At 43.7% G+C, this 14,735-nt stretch overlaps 1 protein-coding gene across 1 annotated transcript; it reads right to left on the reverse strand.

Moving 5' to 3' along the window:
• Positions 1–1,158: 1,158 nt before the first annotated feature.
• On the reverse strand, positions 1,159–11,342 carry LOC108696957 (asialoglycoprotein receptor 1-like). Its single transcript, XM_041570172.1, has 6 exons — positions 11,139–11,342; positions 7,773–7,882; positions 6,463–6,825; positions 4,417–4,568; positions 1,688–1,797; positions 1,159–1,457 (listed from the first exon to the last, which is right to left on the reverse strand). The coding sequence occupies exons 1-6, from the start codon at positions 11,273–11,275 to the stop codon at positions 1,295–1,297; spliced, it is 1,035 nt and encodes a 344-aa protein (XP_041426106.1). The 5' UTR covers positions 11,276–11,342; the 3' UTR covers positions 1,159–1,294.
• Between the last annotated feature and the right edge of the window lie 3,393 nt (positions 11,343–14,735).

Consider the following 14,735-nt stretch of genomic DNA (forward strand, 5'->3'; position numbering starts at 1 on the left):
TTACCTGTATATTACATGTATGTTACCTGTTTGTTACCAGTATGTTACCTCTATATTACATGTATGTTACCTGTTTGTTACCAGTATATTACATGTATGTTACCGGTTTGTTACCAGTATGTTACCTGTATATTACATGTATGTTACCTGTATATTACATGTATATTACATGTATGTTACCTATTTGTTACCAGTATGTTACCTGTATATTACATGTATGTTACATGTATGTTACCTGTTTGTTACCTGTATATTACATGTATGTTACCTGTATATTACATGTATGTTACCTGTTTGTTACCAGTATATTACATGTATGTTATCGGTTTGTTACCTGTATATTACATGTATGTTACCTGTATATTACATGTATGTTACCTGTTTGTTACCAGTATGTTACCTCTATATTACATGTATGTTACCTGTTTGTTACCAGTATATTACATGTATGTTACCGGTTTGTTACCAGTATGTTACCTGTATATTACATGTATGTTACCTGTATATTACATGTATGTTACCTGTTTGTTACCAGTATGTTACCTGTATATTACATGTATGTTACATGTATGTTACCTGTTTGTTACCTGTATATTACATGTATGTTACCTGTATATTACATGTATGTTACCTGTATATTACATGTATGTTACCAGTATGTTACATGTATATTACATGTATGTTACCAGTATGTTACATGTATATTACATGTATGTCACCTGTTTGTTTCCAGTATGTTACCTGTATATTACGTTCTTATGTGAATTTTACTTGTTTGTTACCCGTATATTATGTGTGTTACCTGTATATTACATGTTTTACCTGTATGTTACATGTGTTACCTGTATGTTACCTGTATGTTACATATTTTACCTGTATGTTACATGTATGTTCCTGTGTAGGAAAACCGTAGGGCTCATTTCTGTATCACGGGGCGAGTGCAAACCACCTTGTTTTCAGCACTTTGCACCCATTCCCTGAGCTTATTTCCCCAGGGGCAGGTGTTTGTGTCCCCTCTATTTGCACCTCCTGATCAATAGGTGACGACTCACTGTTTTCCTTGAGTTCATATGGACATGCAGGGGTCGCTGCTCTAACACACCTGCCATTGATATTTAACTGTAGGAGGGTTAGTGAGGCGACACATAAATGAACCAGTAAAGTTAAATTCATGTTTATGCCAATCACATGAGTAACATTAGATTCAGCTTGTGCCAATAGCCAGAGCCCAAGCCCAAATGACTGTGCAGAGAAGAAGAAGAAGAAGAGTAAATTCAGTGGGGGGGGGGGGGGGTTAGTTGCTCAGTATCCCCCCCTGTAGGAACAGTCGGGACACTTTCCTCTCACAAACACTGTTGTACAGCTTGCGGCACTTGTCATCGTTCCAGTCGGATCGTGGGGACAAAGTGACACAATCTTCGTTGCCAATGTTATCCGGCTGCTTCCCCTGCCAGAACCTGCAAGTACAGAGTTTCCTAATCAGCACTCCCTAATTTACTTCCCCTTTAAATATTTAATATAGAGTTTAATACAGAGTTTGCCTTGGCCAATGAAACCCATCCAGCTGTTCCCATTATAGTGTGTGGCACTGACGCTTGCAACTGACATTCTGAGATATAACCAATGAATAAAGACCCCCCAGTCTCTTTACTGGATCCCCCCCACCTCGCTTGCCGTAGGCTCTTACTTGGGGGCAGAGTTATAGGGGGTTCCATCGGCCCAGCGCCAGTCCCCTTCCCTGTCACGGTCGGACAAGCCGAGCCAGGACACGTCCTTCACCATCAACTTCACGAAATTCTGAAACACAAAGACTGTTGGTAAATCCCAGGAAGGTGATCAGCAATTACATTGTATTAGTGACACAGAGATAACGAGGAGCTGAAGGGGTGTGGGCAGGGCCGCCATCAGTGGGGACAATCGTGCCGGGCCTATGGTTGCCACCTGGGCTGTATTTTACTGGCCCAGCCGGTAATAATGGTGCTTGATGCCAATGTTATTAATAGGGCAGAAATAGCAAAATATAGGAAAGCCGGTATTTTTTCCCAGAGAAGGTGGAAACCCTGAATTATACCTTTAAAGGGGGCCGGCTGTGCGGTACTTCCAGGAGCCCAAAGACAGCTGAAGCCACTGTGAGAGCCGAATACTCCTGAAGAGCCTAAGGGGCAAATTTACTAAAGGGCAAAGTGACAAACGTGGGCGAAAATTCACCAGCGTGACGTCATTTCGGTACTTCGCCGATTTACTAACAGGCGCAGGCGTCACAAAAAAATATTCGCTGGCGACTTTTAATTTTTCAGGGTGATAGGCTGAAAAATAGTGTTACATTTTTCTGGTGTACCCTCCTTCCCCCCCTACATTTCCCAACATATGGCACATAAACTATACACTGGGCTCATGTATAGGGCAATATAATAACTTTATTTTATTTATTAAGGTTTCCCGGCCTTGTGTAGTGTAATGTATTTGCTGCAACATATACGTCCATTCAACTTTAACTTCCCGCCGTATGCCAATTAGCCAACGCTAGCGCAACTTCGATTTGTTTGCCGCAGTAATGCTAGCACAACTTTGCCAGCGTTTGGTCACCCTGGACGCAACTTTTGATTTTAGTGAATTAGCGTTGTCTTCTGAATCTAAGCCTGGCGAAGTGTGGCGCTGTGAGCGAATCTGTTGATGGCGAATTTTCAGAGGTTAGTAAATTTGCCCCTAAGCCACTGACTCGAGCCAAATGGACCTGAAGGTGCCAAAAAGGGCCCCAAAGCCACCAAGGAGAACTTTCAAGGTAAGTTCCACTGAACACCAATAGTATTTTTCTTTTTTTAAACCCTGGCCATCAATAATTTTTTTTAAAACTTCTTGGGACTTGTGGGGGGGGGGTCCATGGCCACCAATGATTTTTTAAAAACTTGTGTGTGGGGGGGTGAGGACTGGGGGTGGGAGGGGCCTAGAAAATGTTATGGTACGGGGCACCATGATTTCTGATGGCCCTGGGTGTGGGGGTCGGGAGAAGAGGAGCAGCAGTGAAGACTTGGGTATGAAGAGGAGGAGAAGGAGAATAACAGGAGAGGGGGAGGCAGTGTAGGGGCAAAGAGGAGATACAGGTGCAGAGACAGAGAGGATAAGGACAGAAAAGCAGGAGATGGGGGGGGCAGTTATAGGAATAAAGTCAATTAAAGGAGAATTCAACCCTAAAAACCTTACCCCCCTACCCTTCATAGATCCTCCTCCCCCCCAGCCTGTGTTACCCCAGGCAAATGCCCCTAACGTTTTACTTACCCCTCGGTGCAGATTCAGGCATCAGAGTTCACGGGCGACATCTTCTTCTCTTCAGAACGAGACTGACGTGTCGGCGCCTGCGCAGTTGGAGCATTTTTTTGTTTCGGGACAACTGCACATGCACCGAAAAATTGCTGAAGCGCAGGCCTCATTACCAAGATTACCGGAGCCGCTGAAGATGGCGCCTATGATCTGCGATGCCTGAATCTGCACCGAGGGGTAAGTAAAACGTTAGGGGCATTTGCCTGGGGTAACACGGGCTGGAGGGAGGGTTTTTTAATGTTAGGGTTGAATTCTCCTTTAAATGGGTTGTTCACCTTCCAAACACTTGTTTCCCCAGAAATAAAGACACAAAATCTAAAGTAAAGTTGAATGTTTGTGTCTCTGGTGTTTGAGTCTGGCAGCTCAGTAATTCAGGTGCAGATTCTAAACTGTTACAATTTTACTACATTGAGTTGATCCATTTCTCAGCAGCATTTCTGGAGTATCAGCAACTATTGTATCAAGTCTAACAGTTGCATTTAATAAAACCCAGAGATTCTGCTCAACAGGGACAAAGATAAGAAATGTATCAACTACATATATCAATTTACAACAGGGTCGGCGACCCCCCTTCCCAGAGCTGCTTTAGAAAGTGAAACATGACGCTTTACAGTTTAATATTACAAAAACGGTGACACATAGAAAATAGAAAGTAATTGGGAAAAGTTTTTATTTCTGGTGATCTATCTGACAACAACTAGTTAAGTTTAAGGGGAGGCAGGTAAGTGTAGGGTTTAGTAACGTACAGGTATACAAAAGACCACTCCTTACCCAACCCAGCGTGACATCATTACGTATGTTCCCACGCCTGACACCCATCTCTGATGTCACCGGAGAGAGCGAGGGAGTGAGTATATAAATAAGCAACGGTGGAGAAATGGGGGGCATTGATGTTGCAGGCTGGTGCAATTCAACTGGCCACCCACTAAAAAAGTGTTTTAAAGGCCTGAGAACATGGGCTGATGTTTTTGATGGGGTGACAACTCTATGTAGGGGTAGATGTAAGGGGGGGAAAAGAGATGATTTATTATTATTCCATTGTGCAATTTGTGCCCTAATCCCAACACAGACGTGACCCCCCCAGTCTCCCCCCCATACCTGTTCCTCCAGACTAGTTATAACAGCAAGATGCCCCCCCTGTGTCTGGCACCGCTTCAGGCTGCTCTCCCAGTTCTGCGAATCCAAGTGCAGGAAGTAACACCAAACCCCAGAAATCCTCCATCCGGGAGGACAAAAATGGCAGACTTTCCCTGCAATGAACGGCATCATAATGATTACAGGAATCGATACGACTCTTAAACAGTAACACCAAAAAATTAAAGTGATTTAAAGTAATGAAAATATAATGTACTGTTGCCCTGGACTGGTGAAACTGATGTGTTTGTTTCAGATACACTACTATAGTTCTATAAACAAGCTGCTGTGTAGCCATGGGGGCAGCCATTCAAGCACAGGATACACAGTAGATAACAGATAAGTACTACTATAGTTCATATAAACAAGCTGCTGTGTAGCCATGGGGGCAGCCATTTAAGCACAGGATACACAGTAGATAACAGATAAGTACTACTATAGTTCATATAAACAAGCTGCTGTGTAGCCATGGGGACAGCCATTCAAGCACAGGATACACAGTAGATAACAGATAAATACTACTATAGTTCATATAAACAAGCTGCTGTGTAGCCATGGGGCAGCTATTCAAGCACAGGATACACAGTAGATAACAGATAAGTACTACTATAGTTCATATAAACAAGCTGCTGAGTAGCAATGGCGGAAAATGGAAAAAGGCTATATGGCTTAGGATAAATAGTGGATAACAGATAACACCATTATGTTCTACAGAGCTTATCTGCTGTGTAACCTGAGACTTTTCTCCTTTGAATGGCTGCCCCCATGGCTACACAGCAGCTTGTTTATATAAACTATAGTAGTACTTATCTGTTATCTACTGTGTATCCTGTGCTTGAATGGCTGCCCCCATGGCTACACAGCAGCTTGTTTATATGAACTATAGTAGTACTTATCTGTTATCTACTGTGTATCCTGTGCTTGAATGGCTGCCCCCATGGCTACACAGCAGCTTGTTTATATAAACTATAGTAGTACTTATCTGTTATCTACTGTGTATCCTGTGCTTGAATGGCTGCCCCATGGCTACACAGCAGCTTGTTTATATGAACTATAGTAGTACTTATCTGTTATCTACTGTGTATCCTGTGCTTGAATGGCTGCCCCCATGGCTACACAGCAGCTTCTTTATATAAACTATAGTAGTACTTATCTGTTATTTACTGTGTATCCTGTGCTTGAATGGCTGCCCCCATGGCTACACAGCAGCTTGTTTATATAAACAATAGTAGTGTTTCTGAAGCAAACAGATCAGTTTTACCAGTGCAGGGCAACACTACATTATATTTGTTTTACTTTAAAGCACTTTCATTTTTTGATGTTCCTTTAAAGGAGAAGGAAACCCCCAGGGCGCTAAACCCCTCCCCCCCTCCCCTGTGCTGCCCCCCCTCCCTCCTCCCCCTGGCCTACCTGTCCCCCTGGGCAAATGCCCCTAACTTTTTACTCACCCCTCTGCGCAGGTCCTGTCCACGGAGTTCGCAGTCGCCATCTTCTCCCACGCGCGTCTTCTTCCTGCTCTGACCGGCGTCTTCTGGCGCATGCGCAGTAGGAACAGGTACCGGTACGGCTCTACTGCGCATGCGCCGAATGTCACGAAGTTTTCCGATTTCACTTCGTGACATTCGGCGCATGCGCAGTAGAGCCGTACCGGTACCTGTTCCTACTGCGCATGCGCCAGAAAACGCCGATCAGAGCAGGAAGAAGACGCGCGTGGGAGAAGATGGCGACTGCGAACTCCGTGGACAGGACCTGCGCAGAGGGGTGAGTAAAAAGTTAGGGGCATTTGCCCAGGGGGACAGGTAGGCCAGGGGGGAGGAGGGAGGGGGGGCAGCACAGGGGAGGGGGGGAGGGGTTTAGCGCCCTGGGGTTTCCTTCTCCTTTAAAGGCAAAGCACTAAAATAACACATTGCCCCAGGCTTATAACCAAGGCAATTTTGTGAGGGAACATCTTGAATATTCCCGTGCACCAGATCTGTATATAATGTATGGCTTCCCAGTTTTGCAACTCACGTTCAGTCCCGTCGGCAGTTTCCAGGCAGTTTTGCAGCATTTCGCTTTGCTGCGGGATAGGGATGTGCCCCTTGGCCAATAGATCGTACTCTTCCCACAAGGCACCATGCTTTTTGTCTATATCCCAGATCTGCCCTTGGATCCTGTGTCTCTCCTGCAGCTGCAGGGACTGGTTGTGCAGTAGAAGGGCGAGCAGGTGCTCCTGTAGGAACTGGTATTGCCCCTGTAATGATGACAAGTTACCCCGAAGCAACATGACATTTGCCTCTTCTTTCTCCAGTTCCTCCAGCCAGTGGCTTTGGTTCAGGAGCAGCTCATCTAGTTCCACCTGACTCATGTGCACTAGGGAATGGACCTGCAGGTCTGAGAAAGTATTTCTACTGTTTATTCCTGCGTGAAAACAATTATCATTTACTTATACTGCTACAACTTCTGTTCTTATCTATAATCGGTTTTCTTCCTTTCCCTCAAAAAGCAGCAGCCTTGTCTTACTTTATGGCAGCTGAGATTCTAGCTATCTGTATATTAGAGCATTCTGTCCCAGTGGCTGCACAGATCCTATCTGATCCCCATTGTAAGCAGCAGTCCTGTCCTGCTTTATGGCAGCTGAGATTCTAGCTATCTGTATAACAGAGCATTCTGTCCCAGTGGCTGCACAGATCCTATCTGATCCCCATTGTAAGCAGCAGTCCTGTCCTGCTTTATGGCAGCTGAGATTCTAGCTATCTGTATAACAGAGCATTCTGTCCCAGTGACTGCACAGATCCTATCTGATCCCCATTGTAAGCAGCAGTCCTGTCCTGCTTTATGGCAGCTGAGATTCTAGCTATCTGTATAACAGAGCATTCTGTCCCAGTGACTGCACAGATCCTATCTGATCCCCAGTGTAAGCAGCAGTCCTGTCCTGCTTTATGGCAGCTGAGATTCTAGCTATCTGTATAACAGAACATTCTGTCCCAGTGGCTGCACAGATCCTATCTGATCCCCATTGTAAGCAGCAGTCCTGTCCTGCTTTATGGCAGCTGAGATTCTATCTATCTGTATAACAGAACATTCTGTCCCAGTGGCTGCACAGATCCTATCTGATCCCCATTGTAAGCAGCAGTCCTGTCCTGCTTTATGGCAGCTGAGATTCTAGCTATCTGTATAACAGAACATTCTGTCCCAGTGGCTGCACAGATCCTATCTGATCCCCATTGTAAGCAGCAGTCCTGTCCTGCTTTATGGCAGCTGAGATTCTATCTATCTGTATAACAGAACATTCTGTCCCAGTGGCTGCACAGATCCGTATAAGAGCTTGTTGGACTCACAGGCTGCCAGCAGATAGAATGTGGCTCCCATGAGCAGGAGAATAAAGAATAAGCCTCCCATAAGCCTCCAGTCTGAGCATCCCTGAGATTTCTCTGGCGCCTTGCACACCCTGAGCCGGAGAAGAGAAACCAAATAACATTTAACATGGAATTAATTAAAGAGAAAGATCAATCAAGACAAATAGAGTCACAGTGAAAGATTAGAAGGATCGGGCCCCAGAATGCACATAAAGGGCCACACTGTGGTGCAAAAGTCAAAAACCAGGCAAGGCCCTGGCAGGTTCCAAAAATGCAATGTAACAATGTCTGTTTATGAAAAAACCTAGAATGTAGAATTCACTTCTCGTGACCAGGCAAAATGAGAAAGAAGATTGAACTGATACAGACCCAATAAATGTGCCGGATTGTTACACTCAGCGAGGTCACTGGCAGTTGGCAGCACATTCCCTGCTCGTATATATAATATATATAAATATACTGTATATATAGATATAATATTGCTTAATCTCCACTTCCTCTCCTGTTAATGACTTTTATACAATGTGGCTGAGGGAATATTTCAGTGATCAGAATCATGTTGTTACTGCAACCTTCTGTTCTCCCCAAACAACATGAATTTGTGTCAAACAACAACGGAGATTTGCCCTCTGTCCCAGTCCTCTGAATGAACAGCAGCTGGGGGTAAGTACAGAGGAAGCAGACCCTGAGGCTGCAGGGGGGCCAGGACATATAGGGGCCCCATAAGGCCCTAATTAATGAGCAATTTCAACATATATTGGTAATAAAGAACAACCTCTGTATATGTTTGGGGCCCTAAAATGCATTTGCTGTGGGGCCCAGTAACATCTAGTTAGGCCACTGGACAGCAGTAACCCTATAATACTCTTTTGTGTCACTCACAGGCAGCAGGAACAGCTATAGGGTCCCATTCTGACTCAGGAAGAGGCAAATGCAACTGCCAGCAACTGACTGCCAGCTGCAATCATTTTGGACCTTCCAACCATTAAGGGGAGGAGCCCAGTCAGGGGCCCTAGAGACATGGAAGTCAGACTGGGTGTCAGTGGGTGTAAAGGGACATGGCTGGCCAGCTTAAAGGAACAGTAACAAAAAATGCAAGTGTTTTAAAGGGATCCTGTCTTCGGAAAACATGTTTTTTTCAAAATGAATCATTTAACAGAGCTGATCCAGCAGAATTATGCACTGAAATCCATTTCTCAAAAGAGCAAACAGATTTTTTTATATTCAATTTTGAAATCTGACACGGGGCTAGACATATTGTCAGTTTCCCAGCTGCCCCTGGTCATGTGACTTGTGCCAGCACTTTAGGAGAGAATCAATTTCTGGCAGGCTGCTGTTTTTCCTTCTCAATGTAACTGAATGTGTCTCAGTGGGACATGGGTTTTTACTATTGAGTGTTGTTCTTAGATCTACCAGGCAGCTGTTATCTTGTGTTAGGGAGCTGTTATCTGGTTACCTTCCCATTGTTCTGTTGTTTGGCTGCTGGGGGGAAAAGGGAGGGGGTGATATCACTCCAACTTGCAGTACAGCAGTAAAGAGTGATTGAAGTTTATCAGAGCACAAGTCACATGACTTGGGGCAGCTGGGAAATTGACAAAATGTCTAGCCCCATGTCAGATTTCAAAATTGAATATAAAAATATCTGTTGGCTCTTTTGAGAAATGGATTTCAGTGCAGGATTTTACTGGAGCAGCTCTATTAACTGATTCATTTTGAAAAACGTTTTTTCCCCATGACAGTATCCCTTTAAAGTAATGAAAATATCATGTAGTGTTGCCCTGCACTGGTAAAACTGATCTGTTTGCTTTAGAAACACTACTATAGTTCATATAAACAAGCTGCTGTGGAGCAATGGCCGAAATTGAAAAACGGCTAAATGGCACAGGATAACTAATGGATAACAGATAACACCATTAGACAGACAGAGCTTATTTGCTATCTGCTGTGTAACCTGAGCCTTTTCTCCTTTGAATGGCTGCCCCCATTGCTACACAGCAGTTTATTTATATAAACAATAGTAGTGTTTCTAAAGCAAACACAGCAGTTTTACCAGCGCAGGGCAACACTGCATTATATTTTCATTACTCTAAAACACTTTCATTTTTTGATGTTACTGTTCCTTTAAGTAAACATTACAAAATAAGTGAATGTAAAATTGATGAGGGGGTTATTCTAAGCACTTTTGCAATGTACATTCATTATTAATGTATTTATTTTTTAATTCCAAGATATTAAGGGATACATGTACCGTGAATTTTGTTAATTATTTTGTTATTCCCATCAGTCTGACCAGCAAGTAGTCAAGGAAGTTGTCAGGAGAAAGAAAGAGGCTGCTCTGATGTTCTGATTAGGAAAGATTTGAGAAAGGTTTATAATTTTATTCCTAAGCAGAAGAACATCAGAGTGTGGAATTTATTTGGACTTTCTTTTACTTTGGGTTCCATTCTATTTAGTTGATCAGCCCCACCATCCATGTGCCTGGGTGGGCAGCAGACTATCGCTGTTAGTTTTCAGTTGACTCTCCTTATTGAACCTTATTATACCTGGTGTATAAATAAAACCCACCGGCCTAGTAATCTGCATGTTCAGAGGAGCCTTAACTAATACATAATCACAAAGGGTCTGACTAAGGGTCTATTAGTTATACCTTCCCATAGTGTCTCTTAGCTAAACATGAATGTGGCTAAAAATACCATATTTTATATAGTGAACTTATTGCACGGGGCTAAAGTTTGAGCTTGTCAATAGCAGCAATGATCCAGGACTTCAAACTTGTCACAGGGGGTCACCATCTTGGAGTGTCTGTGACACTCACATGCTCAGTGGGCTCCGATTGGCTGTTGAGAAGCTAAGCTTAGGGCTCGTCACTAATTATCCAGCAGAAAATGAGCTTCCCTGGCTGTAATATAAGCTGATGCTACAGGTTTGCTGATTATTAAATTCTGATGCTAATTGCACTGGTTTCTGTGCTGCCATGTAGTAATTATGTGTATTAATTACTAATCAGCCTTATATTGTGACATTTCTATTCTATGTGTACTGTATATTGTGAGTGGGTCCCTAAGCTCAGTAAGTGACAGCAGCACAGAGCATGTGCAGTGAATCAGCAGAAAAGAAGATGGGGAGCTACTGGGGCATCTTTAGAGACACAGATCTTTACTGCTAAAGGGCTGTGGTTGCCTTGGGCTGGTACAGAAGCACAAAACATTTCTAGCTACTTCTTTAGTTAGGCTTTCTCCTAAATATGTCCCCCTGGCTACAGCAAATATACACAAATACCCTCTGGCCATCATTAGATAGTGGGCCCAGGGGCAGGTGACTCCAGACTGGGGGTCGGGTGCTACTCACAGATTATCATGAGAGATCCCTTGTGTCTCCCACTGTTGGCTGCCAGTGCTCTGTCCGTCCCACGTCTCTGGGCTCTGTCTGTCCCGGCTGAGATATTTGAGGTCAGCATAAATGTCACAGTCACTGCTCCACTCCATCTCCTCTCCTGGGTTTTTCCTTTCTCTGTCCTTGTCTCTCCTGCTTCATATACAGATACACTCCCTGATATCTTTATTCTAACCCCCCCGCCCAACAAGTCAGCCCTGCAGAATATAACCATTCTTTACACACTATGATACATTGTTTCCCTTAGCATTCAGTGACCAAGGTCCAAACCTTGAATCTAGCTGGCCCACAGTATAATGTGGATCCAAGGATTGGTAGCATTATAAATTTGATAAATATCAACGCTAAATGAAACTCAGGGAAAAAAAAAGGATTTTACGCTATATTCTGCGCTTTTTAACTTCTAGCAAGAGGATATTCTACAGCGCCATTTCTGCACGTTTTTGATGGGCAAATTTTAAAGGGATCCTGTCATGGGAAAAAAATTTTTTTTTCAAAACACATCAGTTAATGGTGCTGCTCCAGCAGAATTCTGCACTGAAATCTATTTTTCAAAAGAGCAAACAGATTTTTTTATATTCAATTTTGAAATCTGACATGGGGCTAGACATTTTGCCAGTTTCCCAGCTGCCCCTGGTCATGTGACTTGTGCCTGCACTTTAGGAGAGAAATGCTTTCTGGCAGGCTGTTGTTTTTCCTTCTCAATGTAACTGAATGTGTCTCAGTGGGACATGGGTTTTTACTATTGAGTGTTGTTCTTAGATCTACCAGGCAGTTGTTATCTTGTGTTAGGGAGCTGTTATCTGGTTACCTTCCCATTGTTCTGTTGTTTGGCTGCTGGGGGGAAAGGGAGGCAGGTGATATCACTCCAACTTGCAGTACAGCAGTAAAGAGTGACTGAAGTTTATCAGAGCACAAGTCACATGACCAGGGGCAGCTGGGAAACTGACAATATGTCTAGCCCCATGTCAGATTTCAAAATTGAATATAAAAAAATCAGTTTGCTCTTTTGAGAAATGGATTTCAGTGCAGAATTCTGCTGGAGCAGCACTATTAACTGATGCATTTTGAAAAAAATGTTTTTTCCCATGACAGTATCCCTTTAAAGTTAAACGTTTGTAAATACCCACTCAAACACCCACACGTGGTGACTTTTAAAGGGTAACTGCACTGAAGGTATATTTGGGAATATATGAGGGTGTGGAACTACAATGTCACAAGTAAATACTACAATATAAAATTTCCATTTTTTATTCTATAACATTAAAAACCAATTGGTTACACTCTCATTTTTGTGATTAAAATCAGCCATAACGTGTCTCCTTGTACTAGATTACTTATAAACTTATAAATATTAAATGCAATGGTGCTTCTTTCTTCTAAGACTTCTCCTTGTTTATGTCCGATGTTCCGCATGGGTTGGGCTCGCCCCGCATTGCCTTCTCACGCTGCTACCTACTACCTGGACGCTTGGAGACGACGTCAACCGCCTATGCGTTTCGCCAATTGGCGACTTCCTCAGAGGCTTTGTGTAGGTAACGCTTCTAATCCTTGCCTTACGCATTCTAATCCTAAACACGTAAGGTATAGGCGGCTGACGCCATCTCCAAGCGTCCAGGTAGTAGCTAGCGGAGTGAGAAGGTAAAGCGGGACAAGCCCAAACCACGCGGAACATCGGACCTAAACAAGGGGACACGTTATGGCTGATTTTAATCACAAAAATGTGAGTTTTGTTATAGAATAAAAAAAGGAAAAGCACCAGTCTGACAGTCGGAGCAGCCCTTTTATATATGAGAGCATGCCGATCAAATAAGGGGGTCCCAGAGAGTCCACTCTTGGGGTTTAATTGGATGGGCACATACAGGGACTGGGGTTTCAGAGATTTAGCTTGTGCAAAATCAGTTGTGGTTGGTTAATATGTCATTGCGATGCCAGTAGCAAAGTAAGACAATCAAGGCAAGGTAAATCCATATTTAATTAAATCCCTCCAGTGAGGCCGAGTCAGACTGGGCCGGAAGAACCGGAGAAAACCAATGGGACCCAAACCTTGTGGGCTCTGCCCCCCCCCCAAATCCCGCTACCTGCCCAGGATTGGTTTAATGATACAAATTTACATTGGCAGAAGGACACGGTGGGGTAGCAGGGAATTCACAGTGGGGAGGGGGGCCTCCAAGGCTGGGGTGGCTATCCCAGGCCACAGATAGAAATGAAACAGACAAAATCCCCCCCCCCGGTATTCCTTTACATATCCCCAGTGGGTTCTCCTCAACCAAACATTTTATTTCCTACCCATAACCAACTCGCTCATGCTGTGAGTCACTGGCAGAATTCCTTTGCTCTCATTGGCTGATAAGTTTGCAAGGCAGCATGGTTGTGTTGTTTTCTGCAGATAAATAATGCTCGGTCGCAGAGGCACACACAGAAATCATTTGTATCTCAAACACTTTTTGTGTAGCACCCACTACAGTCTGGCTGCATATTTATTTTGGATCAGCCATTATATTAGGTCATGCTCTCCATGGCAACAATGCCAGATGCCAACCAGAAGGTGGAGCCACTGATCCATAGAGGAGCCCTCCAAGGAAGTTTTATGGCCCCTGTGGCTTTCCCAAGGCCCAAGTGAACCTGTGTATGACATCATAACTAATAGAATTTGGCCCTATGGTATTGTGGCCCTAAGGAAAAAGAGTTGCTGTTGACTTCTCATTAGAGAACGAGTGCAGGGAAGTCCATCTGACCTGAAGCTCAGTTAGAGGAAGATTTGGGGTGAGTGCTTATTTGTACCCTGGGTACCCCTGGAACTATAGCAGGGTGACTGTTACCCCAATGTTTCTATATATCTGTAACCTTGTTATGAGCTAAGGGGGCCCAGTCTGAAGGTCAGTTAGGGGGAGATTTGGGGTGAGTGCTTATTTGTACCCTGGAACTATAGCAGGGTGACTGTTACCCCAATGTTTCTATATATCTGTAACCTTGTTATGAGCTAAGGGGGCCCAGTCTGAAGGTCAGTTAGGGGGAGATTTGGGGTGAGTGCTTATTTGTACCCTGGAACTATAGCAGGGTGACTGTTACCCCAATGTTTCTATATATCTGTAACCTTGTTATGAGCTAAGGGGGCCCAGTCTGAAGGCCAGTTAGGGGGAGATTTGGGGTGAGTGATTATTTGTACCCTGGGTACCCCTGGAACTATAGCAGGGTGACACCCCAATGTTTCTATATATCTGTAACCTTGTTATGAGCTAAGGGGGCCCAGTCTGAAGGCCAGTTAGGGGGGAGATTTGGGGTGAGTGCTTACCTTACATTTGATTCCAGACATTGGTGGCAAAACATCAATTCTTCTTTCGAATGTACAGTACTTTTTTTAATTAACTCATTAAAAATCTTTCTCTCTTTTTGTGCAAATCCTGTGAGTGCCAGTACTCGAATCTCTATATTTATAATTTTTACTTGAGCACGCAGGTCTTTTTTAACTCTTGAGGTTTGCAACTTGTACCTATGGCTTTTCTATCGATCTATCTATCTATCTATCTGTCTATCTATCTATCTATCTAT

The sequence above is a fragment of the Xenopus laevis genome, chromosome 7L, assembly GCF_017654675.1.
Source record: "Xenopus laevis strain J_2021 chromosome 7L, Xenopus_laevis_v10.1, whole genome shotgun sequence".
Classification (NCBI taxonomy): Eukaryota; Metazoa; Chordata; class Amphibia; order Anura; family Pipidae; genus Xenopus; species Xenopus laevis.

What these genes read in the sequence shown, in the direction of transcription:
- LOC108696957 (XM_041570172.1), bottom strand. Translation starts at nt 11,275, where the DNA reads ATGGAGTGGAGCAGTGACTGTGACATTTATGCTGACCTCAAATATCTC. An exon ending in GGGATCTCTCATGATAATCT is followed by an intron (nt 7,883 to 11,138) that starts GTGAGTAGCACC and finishes TCTCCGGCTCAG; the next exon opens with GGTGTGCAAGGCGCCAGAGA. An exon ending in TAACTAGTCTGGAGGAACAG is followed by an intron (nt 1,798 to 4,416) that starts GTATGGGGGGGA and finishes TTTGTGTTTCAG; the next exon opens with AATTTCGTGAAGTTGATGGT.